Raw genomic sequence first — 10,495 nt, forward strand, 5'->3', positions numbered from 1 at the left:
AGTTATTATGCAAGGTAGCCTATTTCCCCTTGTTTTTTCCTAACCCCCCCCCCCCCCCCCGACGTTCTGGTTAAACTTGGATTTATGCTGGAAATGGCCCATCTTGATTATCATACACATTGTAAGGAGAGTGGTCAGTTTGGATGAGCTATTACCAGCAGAAGAGTGAGTCTGTGGGGGGGGGGGGGTGAGAAAACCTAGATTTGTGCTGGAAATGGCCCACCTTGATTATCATGCACGTTGTAGGGAGAGTGGTCACTTTGGATGAACTATTACCAGCAGGAGAGTGAGTTTGTGTGTGTATGGGGGTGGGGGGTAAGAAAACCTGGATTTGTGCTGGAAATGGCCTACCTTGATTATCATACACATTGTAAAGAGAGTGGTCACTTTGGATGGGCTATTACCAGCAGGAGAGTGAGTTTGTGGTGGAGGCAGGGGGGGACAGAGGGTGAGAAAACCTGGATTTGTGCTGGAAATGGCCCAACTTGATCATCATATACATTGTAAGGAGAGTGATCACTTTAGATAAGCTATTACCAGCAGGAGAGTGGGGTGGGAGGAGGTATTGTTTCATGGTCTCTGTGTATATAATCTCTTCTGCAGTTTTCACAGTATGCATCCGATGAAGTGAGCTGTAGCTCACGAAAGCTTATGCTCAAATAAATTGGTTAGTCTCTAAGGTGCCACAAATACTCCTTTTCTTTTTGCGAATACAGACTAACACGGCTGTTACTCTGAAACTGCTCATTACAAGTTAGTTAACACTGGCTCCCTCTGCTGATTTTACAGCCCAGTCCCATTCCTCTCCCCACCACCCTGCAATGAACTGTAGGTCCTACTTAAATAACAGCAATTATTTTGTTCAAGTGTTTGGTCACAGAACGGATGATTTCTGTGGGGAGAGAGACAGACCCCAGAGAAATGTCTTTGCCCCCAGTCTCCTCACACTTAAAGGTTAGCATTTAAGATTTAGCAAAGGTGTTGAGGCCTAGAGCGGGAGCAAGAACCCTCTCTGCACAGTGTTTGTAATCACAACCTCTTGGCCGATAGCTCTCACTTCCCTCTCTCTGAACAGGCAGCTCAACAAAGGTCACCTGACACTAACGTGATTGTTTAGGGCACTGTTATTCTGCACTTCAGACCACTCAGTCACTCAGAGAAACCACTCTGCTGATTACAGTCATTTGCGTGTGAAACTCTCTCACAGCTGGGGCTGAAAAATTAAATAATGCAGCCTGATGCAAAACGACAGCCAAGGATTGGCCGTTGGGGGCATAGCAGAATAGGGTAGAAAGCCTCTTCGGCTAGAGCATCGGTGTGACTGGTGGCCTGGAAAATGCTGCTAGGATAAAGCGTTAATCATACAGGAAAGCCATAAAACATCCTCAAGACCACCAGTGTGCGCTAGAGAGATGACCCCTCTCTGGTCTAGGACGCATGAGTTGTTTTGCTGCACTCTCCAATCCTGAACACTCCTTTAGCCTGTCTCCAAAGTGCCTACAGAGTGGTCAAAGAACGAGGTTAGAAGCCTGCAGACCTGGGTTTGCTTCAAGACATCCATGCCTCAGTTTCTCCCATAATCAAGTGGGTATACCACCTGTAGTATCTACCTAGATCGCAGGCATGATGCAAGCCCTAAGAGGGGACTTGTAAAGAAAAAAAAAAAAGAGCCTTTTTAGCCTTTAGCTTAGGCACAGTATAGAAGGGAGATGGAGCAAAACCACAATATTCCTTAACCTGAAGCAACATGGCTAGCGTGAATATCTTGCATAGTAGGTGCTTCCAGCAGGGCTATCCCACTGCTTCAGTTAGCAATGGATCAGTTCCCCGGCGCAGACATAGCTGACAGCAACTGGAGAATTAGCGCAATGGCACGATCACGGAAGTGAGAGAAGATGAGCAATTGAGAGGGGAAGGGATTACGGGTCTACTGCTCAGAACATTTTGATCCCATTAGGTGCTATTTAACTCCATGGGTTAACAAGCCAGGAGTGGAAAGGACGTCTTTGTTAAAGATTCAACAGCCTGCCCCTTCCAATAAGAGACATGGGGAACAGTTTCCAACAGACATCTGAGGCCACTGAGCAGTCCTCCAGCAAAGCCAGGCAAGGCCAGACTTGACATTCGCACTATCTCCAAGATTCACACAGAAATCAAATAAAACCCTCCCTCTCCCACTCCCCTTTTTCAACCTTTCAGGTCTTTTATGTTGAAATCATAAATAAGCCAAAAAGGCAGAGACTCATTTTTAAAAAAAATGCTTTGCGGGTCACCTTGTATCAGTCCCTGGCAGGTGTGATTTAATACTAGCATTGTTGCTATACGGCTGTCTATTAAACACAGTCCAGACAGGGCTAGGAGGCATATACAGACAGCTGCTTTATTTCTCTTAGGAATTACACAAAACATGGCAGAGAGCAGGTGAGCTTAACAGACTATGAAAGCTGGGCGGGGGGCTTATTTGGTGTAGTAGTTCATACCCACACACATCTATTCATCACACGCAGCTGCCCACCCAGCCACAGCACGCACAGAGAACAAGTCTTTGACCTCATATGTTTACAGCAGCAGGGAAGGTATTGGATATGCACTGATTACTTTTCAAAATTCCACAGGGGAGCACCGAACTCTCCCTTCCTGGGATATACAGGCACAGCCAGCTGTTCTCCTGGATCCAGGCCCTGCTTTCCCCTCCCTAACTAGCCGGGAGTTGCAGGTTAGAGGAGAGCTACCACATCCACCCAGCTTGGCTTACACAGAGAGAGAGAGAGTAGTAAGAGCAGAGATCTGGTGCCATAGTCAGAGTCTGCAGATGAGGAAAAGAAGAGTGGAGCCCAAAAACCTATAACGAGAGAAGAGGAGGATCCCTCTGGATAAAAGGAAGCTGCAGCCATCAGAGATGCAGTGAACTCAGCAAGCGTTTGATATCCAAGACACCCACACTAGCCTCCCTAGAATATGCAACTGAGGATTCTCTAACTGGCCAACTGGCACAGAGCTGCTCCAAAACCACAGACGTGAGCTCCTGTTACAAGGTGAGGGTCATGAGGGCACTGGGTAGCAGTTACACTAGCATAACAGTGAGTTCTACCTAGTCCCTGCTCAGATGGGAGATCTGCATGGAAAAATCCAGGTTCTGTACGAAGCAGTGCTGCACATTCAGTAGGATGTGCTCTTCCCTCAGTTAGTACCAACGTCCCAAACAGGATACACTGTGCTTCTGGAGGAGCAATTTTCAGATAAGACATAAAACCGAGTTCCTAGCCACGTGGGGTCATTTTAAATCCCCTGGGACACTTTTCACAGAAGTCAGGATCTTATTCCTGGGGTTCAGGTCAAATTCCAATTAAAGTATTTACATTCTACCTCCTGAACATTCCTCCCGTGTTTTCAACTGGATACGGGATTCTTACTCAATTCCTGTCCTAAAGTGGGGCACAGCATTGTTGTATGCTGTTAATCAGGCCTCTCATCCACCCCAGGAGCAGCTGCATTTCAGTGATGGGTAGGAGTTATCCCTACGGGTCCAGGAAGCTATAAATATGTAAATGATCAGTAAATGGGAAGAATTCCAGCTATATTCTCTTTGGCCAAGAACCAGGATGATTTTTGGAAGCTGCTCCCAGGAGAAAGCTGCATCTGTCACTTTAATTCTAATACAAAGTCTGTATTTGTCCTTACTTGATGTAATTTACTTTAGGGGAAGACATTTTAAAAAGCACTGGTAGCTGCTGCATTTCAGCTGGCTTTCAGTCGGCCAAGTCACTCCAAATCCAGCCAGCTAGCAGCTCAGACCTGGTAAGAGCAGCCTTACACTGGGATTAACCCAGTTCCACGTTCAAAAAGCTACACTGCTCAGCCTCTCCCTAGGAAATACACACAGCTGTGATTAACCTTACGTGAGGAAGGGCCTGGGATCTATTCTAGGGCAAATGCAGAGGGAATAAAGAGCAAGGATTAACCGACCTGCAATGACTCTAGGAGAATATTTAGGTGGAGAGACAAACGAATTGGAATTTGAGGGACAAGCTCATTCCACCTCCGCGGGCTGAGCCCAGCTCTACCCTGCCCCCTGGAGGTGGACACAAGGGCTCATTTGCAGTGTAATTAAGGGGGATCACATTGATCATCGTCAGAGGCAGAGATGTGGGTAATATCAAAGCAAGACAGAGAGGGCAACCGAGATGGCCCTGGAATGGGCATGGTTGGAAGGGAGAGTCAACTCTCTCCTCGGAGCTGCTGCTGGGTTAGGAAGAGGAAAGCCAGAGCCCAAGCTTGCTGGGTCTATTTCCCCTCTTTACGTGCATCCCAGCCATGGCTCATGGCTTTCACCACAGCATCATACAGCCTGGTCCAAGCCTCTCGCACCTCCGGGCTGAAGGCAGTACCGAGGCATTTCTCCAGCATGAACATCAAGGACTCTCCCACTGCCTGCAAACCAAACAGAGGCACCAGGATCAGAGGTCAGAAGCCTCAGGACAGCCATGCTGTCAGTTTCTCTCCTGCTGAATTTATTCATCATCTCCTTTCTGAGCCTTCTCTGTTGCACTGCCCAGAACAGGACAACACAGATTCTCCAGCTTCTACCCAACAGGTGCCCTGTCCCCACGCCTGCTTCCTCCCCATCTCTCTAATCCTCCTACAATTTTCCAAAATGTCTCCAAGCTGCCCACTCACCTCTTCTTGTGGGCTGATTCACTTCCCACTGACTTCCCTTGCTCACGCTGTTTCGTACCCACTCCCCTCGCGCTCTCAATTGGTCTCCCTCATAGCTCCCTTTCTGAAGGGACCACAATCCAGTGCTTAATGAAGCTTTTCAGCAGAAAGGGGTGGGGGTGAGACTCTAGGCAAGATTATTAATCTACTTTAGCTCCCAGCTGCAGGCAGTCTGCACTCTCCCCTAATTTAGCACCAGGGGAGGCTAGTGATGACATCTGAAAGTAGGTAGGCAAAACTGAGGCATACTCAGAAGCTATTTACAGCTGCAGGTAGAGATCACAGTGTATCAGACTCAACTGGATAGTCAGAGCCCATCCTACCCTGGGAAGTCTCCACTACATGGCACACCATCCCAAACCCAACCCTCTTCACTGACGTGGCAGTCCAGCTGACTCCGTATAAATAGCTGATCTGATATGGAATAAACACACTGGCTCCCCACAGAACCTCCCTCATCCTGGCTGCTAGAAACAAACCTCAAAGAGGGCTAATTATCCATCAAGTAATGGGGATTCTAGCTCAGTCTGCCAAGGACTATGGCTAGTGGCACAAGACATCACACTCGGGGAGGTAAAGGAACGAAGCCTATGTATCTTCAAGTTAACATGCCTGATGCTTTCCATAATCGCAATTCATTTATCTAGTGTTTCTGCTCCTGCCCATTGGTAGGATGCAGGGAAGCTGGGGTCTGAAATGAGGGATAGGGATACTTCTGCCCCACTACCTGGGAGAGGGAGGGGAAGTGAGAGCTGGGACAACTGATCACACATCTGGCAATGTCCTGGGCTGAGGTTCAGTAACCTTGTGCCAGGCAAATGCAGCCTAAGATGTAGCTGTATTCCCTTGCAAATGGCATCCCAAGACTCTGCCCATCGAGCTTAAGATGCGGGGCAGAAAGAGCAGGGAATACAACTCAAGCTAGTGCAAGTCCACCTAAAGAGCAAGCATGTGGGATGGCTCCCCCTGAGCATGCCAATGGTCACCTTGTAGGTGCTTCAGATTCTGGGACTGGGTTGGGCTGCCAGTTTTCTTGCCCAGCAACAGAGTTAAATAACCCAGCAACATATGTGCAGAAGTCCTAGAACCCAGCTTCATGGCACAATGAGGAAACCATGCACTGCCATTCATGGTGGATCAGGATGGCACCATGGGTGAAGCTGGGAGAATGCTGTGGCAAAAGTAGCATGAAGAGAGAAGATGCCTCACCGAGAAAGAATCCACCTTCACACCAACTGCCTGGTGTTTCTTGCCCAAGTTGGCGAGATATTCTTCCAGAGAGGACAAGTTCTCCAAGTGAGTCACAGCAGCATCTATCACCAGCATCACCTGCAGGGTAAATCCAGAGAGGACAGAATTAGCAGAGAACATCGGCTGGGAACAAAATTTCCAAACAACCTTCTCATCATCAGTCATGGAGCCATTAGCTTGCTGTACAGTGAAAGCCTGTTCTGCTCCCTTATGCTAAAGAGCTTGGTCAGAACCTCACGGAGACGGATTGAAACCTGTATTCTGTTGAAAAACAGTGTTTTCCACAGCCCACCCCACTTGTGTACGTCATCTCCTTCTTCTGGCAAAGGCAAACCCAAGGGCCACATCATTTCACCTTATGAGGCTATCCTACCAGATCTCCCAAGCTAAACAGGACAGCAGGTGATATGGCAAGTGGTGTTTGTGATTCAATAGGGGGCCCTCTTCTCTCTGAGACACTGTGATGCTGGAAATGTAGCTTGTTGGATGAGACCTGAAGCTGAGGATGTGACCACAAGTGACCATTACAGCTCCCATGACCCTTTTGGCAAGGGTTGGTCAAATTCCAACCTGGATAAACACATTCCGCTTCCCCAATTTTTCCTTTCAGTTTCAGCAGAATATGGACTTTTTCTTCATTTCCTGTCAAACCATGCTGTAGCACTGTAGTGTGTCACTAAATAGCTACAGCTTTCCGCCCCGGAGGTGGCTGCATTTCAGCACTGAATGAAGGGATTCTGCTATACTTCATTAAGCACACCAGGATTCTCCAAGATGATATATAGATATTTTATTTCCCCATCTCTACCCTCCATGTCTGAGGAGGTGGTGAACGTGTATAACACTGTCCCTCATGATGGGTCCCATGATAGGTAACTTAAGGGGCTGTGGGCTCTCAGGCTCTGCTGCTACAGCAAGAGAACTTTCAGGAGGAGATCACTGGTGACACCTGCCCTTTACTTACAGCAGGAACTTTGCCCATGGCCTCTCTCTCTATCTAGTGTTTTGTATTATGCCATCACTGTGATTATCTAAGTGCTTGGACTGTCCCTGTTCTGTGTGTAGGTAACTAGAGGACCTTCGGTCTCGACTGTGGTCCGTCCTGCATCATCTAAGCAGCATGAAATTCACATACACATTTCAGAATAAGAATCCAGTCCTTTGATTTTCACCAAAGTGAATCAATAACTGTGGTGAGAGCATAAGGACACAGGGCACCCAGCCCTCATTGCTGAACACATTGGGATTTGCCCCGGCAGAACTTCACTGTCTCTGTATTTCAGGGAGTGAGCTGCCTGACATTTCATGGCAAATGGACTGAGAGAGACCTAGCCCCCCAATGCAGAGTTTGCTACTCAGGGCTTCTCCCATTCAGGGAATTTGCTCTATACGGTGCATCACTGACCACATCAGCCTCTTCATCCCTTACCTTCCTAATGTGATCCAGGAACTCGGGTGATGAGAGGCACTCCTGAGGGCTGGAGAACTGTTTGCAAGTGTACTGGAAAAGGGGCAACAGGTCAGGGTCCAGATCAAACAACCTGCAACAGAAAGAGAAACCCCAGACTTTTCACACTCCTCAAAGTGACTCCACCTTCACCAAGAGGATGACCCCTCCCTACCAATCCATCCATCAGCCTCGACCAGCACCACCCAGAGGGTGACCTGACTTCACCACCAATCATGTGAAATGCATAGAGTTCTGAAAGGAAGATTAATAATTTGGGACCATTCAGGTCATCTCTGGCTACAAAAAGCCTCTGTTACTCTAGCTCAAATCCCCATTCCTCACTGGTAGGTTTATTGCTCCCTAGAATTCGCTCCAAGCCATTGCTGGAATTCATCCTTGACCCTGTCTTGGCTGAAATACTTACTCCTGCTTGTTTGCCATCTCAACTCTTGCAATTCCTCATTTTATATATTTCCTGAATCCCAACTCAACCAACTTCAGGAAGGCCCAGAATGCTGCAGCCAGATACCCCAGTGAGCAGGCTCGTATAAACCTCTAGCTCGCAGACCATCACTGGCTTCCTATTTAGGCTCCTTCCACCAACTTTTTCAGCTTAGGGTCTCCTGTATAACTCACATACTGGTGCAACGAGCAAGAGGTCAGGATGGATTGATGACATTCCTGGGACTCTATTGCATGGCAATTCACACAGACACACACACAATGGCCAATTTGCTTTCTCCCTAATCTCTTACAATCAACCTCATCCGAGATACTTTACATTCAGCTGCAACATCCTCCCCCCTTCTCAAAACTTTTAAACATCCCCTCAGGTAGCTTCTCTGTTCAGTTCTGTTGGGCAGTGTTTTATTTCCCAGATGCAACACTCCATTCTGCACAGGCTGTGAAGAAGCTGGGAGCTCATCACAAACTTTTTAGATCCGTGATTTTAAGGGACTTCTCAGGTATCTTTCTATCTCCCTCCATTCCTCTAGCCCCTAAGGGCTCATTTGCTTGGAAGAGGCAGCAAGTTGGATTTTCAGCTGCTCTCACCCATGCACCTTTTCCTCTGTGCTAGGATTGATCCTAGAATTAGTTGATCCTCTCCCCAGTGGCGAGGGCTCTGTCTGTGTCTGAAGACTCCAGTGCCACAAACAATTAGGAAGCCACTTAGATACACTCCACAGAGTTGAGCATATACAGAAGAAACGAGCAGCTCTTTAAACAACAGAAATATATTTTCTGCTAACAAATGAGGGATATCATTGCAAAGGCACAAAAAATACACATAGTCTTCTACCCCATACACTCTCCCTGCTCTCCTTTTAACAAACTTCTAGATTTAAATGCAAACAAGCTTCTTCATAATCCTGTTCTCTCCAGGGTGCAAATCACAACAAATGGACAGAAGGAGCAATGAGATGAAGCCAGAAAAAAGAAATCATTGCCAAGGAGAAGAAAGTGTTTCTGATCAGGGATTGGAAAGCTCCCACTGCTTAATTCAGGGATTGTGGTCAGGGAGAGAAGATGGCTAAGAAACAGGCTAGCGAGGACCCCAGGTGCTTACTTCATATCTGGATGAGTTACCCTGCTAGAGATGCCTCCTGTTGCTATAACAGCCTGTTACTCACCTGGTAAACAAGATGGTGCCATGTTGCAGGAGGTTGCTACTCACTTTCTGCCAGCTCTCCCGGATCAGCGCCTGTTCTGTGCTGGATAATCTTCCACTCTCCATTTTATTGTAGAAAGAGGGAGGTTAAGAACAGAGCCAGGCCAACCTTACGCTCCTTCTGAAAGTAACTGCACTACTTACTCTGCCCTCTGAGTTACAGGTGGCACTGATCTCCTATTAATCCAAGTATCTAGGGCTACCAGTGCCTCTGGAGCTGGGATGCACACACACCATTCACTCCCTAAGTGGCAAGGATGCTCTTCCCTGCACAGTGCACAAGACTTTGTGATCACATCTCTGGGATTTCCAAATAGAGCAAGAACTCTTCTCCTATCTGCCCTGCCACCTGCAGCCTGGGAGCAGCACAGGTGGGTTTAGAAAGAGGCTCTCTCTGAACAATTAGATGAAACCAGAGTGCCTTGGGAAAGACCCATATTGTTCCCTGGTGTCTACGAGAATGAAGGACTCCTTGCTTTCTAATTGCCCACTGCTCTTTGGTTACCACAGGTTTCTCTGGGTCTCCCTCTCCCAGTCTTTGTGCAGGGTGATAACTGTGCTCCTGACTCGGTCCCTGTCTCTGTGCCTGTCACACACTATCAGGCGCAAGGATCTGGAACTGAAGCTAGCTCCTTTCTCCTTAGCAGCAGCACTTTCCCAGCTGGCTGTCTCGCAGAGCAGCTCCCAGTAGCAACACTATCACCGATGCTTTTAAAGAGACAGTGTCACCTTTCTTTCCCTCCCTTCCATCTATCCTTTTAAAGCTACACAAATAAATAAATAAATATTGTGCACTTTGTTATATTGTCCCCACACACAAAGAGCAACCATAGACTTTCAGCCTCAGTACATAAGAGATGATTTAACCCATTTTGGTGGAAACTTTCCAACCAGCTCTGTTGTCCAGATGAAGTAAGAGACACAGAAGGGAAGAAACTTACCCAAGGTCACATAGCAAATCAATGACAGCTCCAAGACTGGAATCCAGCTCTTGCAACACCCAGCTCTGCTCTAACTATTAGACATTGCTGCCTCTGAATGTCCCTTTTCTTTCCGCTATTTTCAGTGACACTCTTAAGGTTACAGTACCCCCTTGCTTCCTGTCACTTTCATTGACTTCCAGAACACTCTTAGGCTCCTGGTATATCCATTGGTAGGTGCCTCTAGAGATTTGAAATGTAGAAAGGGAACAAAATCACATTTAATTTAACGGAAAGGAAGCCAACTGTACATGGCAAAGCTTTTAATAATGGCCCATAGACTTTTGAGCTGTGGCATACGCCTTCGAAGTATATTCTAAGTAAAAGCTCTCCTCTTAAAATGGCCTAGGTGACTCAGGCAGCAGTGAGGCAAGTGTAGAGAGGAAACAATCTGGCAGACCTGGGTTAAAGAGCCCCTCAACAGAAAGA

The 10,495-nt window shown here is 47.4% G+C and overlaps 1 protein-coding gene across 1 annotated transcript; it reads right to left on the minus strand.

Moving 5' to 3' along the window:
* Positions 1–2,355: 2,355 nt before the first annotated feature.
* Positions 2,356–9,772, minus strand: NGB (neuroglobin). Its single transcript, XM_048855230.2, has 4 exons — positions 9,049–9,772; positions 7,397–7,508; positions 5,926–6,045; positions 2,356–4,431 (listed from the first exon to the last, which is right to left on the minus strand). The coding sequence occupies exons 1-4, from the start codon at positions 9,150–9,152 to the stop codon at positions 4,285–4,287; spliced, it is 483 nt and encodes a 160-aa protein (XP_048711187.1). The 5' UTR covers positions 9,153–9,772; the 3' UTR covers positions 2,356–4,284.
* Positions 9,773–10,495: the final 723 nt, after the last annotated feature.

The sequence above is a fragment of the Caretta caretta genome, chromosome 6 (assembly GCF_965140235.1).
Source record: "Caretta caretta isolate rCarCar2 chromosome 6, rCarCar1.hap1, whole genome shotgun sequence".
NCBI classification, from domain to species: domain Eukaryota; kingdom Metazoa; phylum Chordata; order Testudines; family Cheloniidae; genus Caretta; species Caretta caretta.

Coding starts and splice junctions, on each gene's coding strand:
- NGB (XM_048855230.2), bottom strand. CDS start 9,152: ATGGAGAGTGGAAGATTATCCAGCACAGAACAGGCGCTGATCCGGGAG. Junction 6,046..7,396: donor TCCTGGATCACATTAGGAAG/GTAAGGGATGAA, acceptor TTTACCCTGCAG/GTGATGCTGGTGATAGATGC. Junction 4,432..5,925: donor TGAAGGTGGATTCTTTCTCG/GTGAGGCATCTT, acceptor TTTGGTTTGCAG/GCAGTGGGAGAGTCCTTGAT.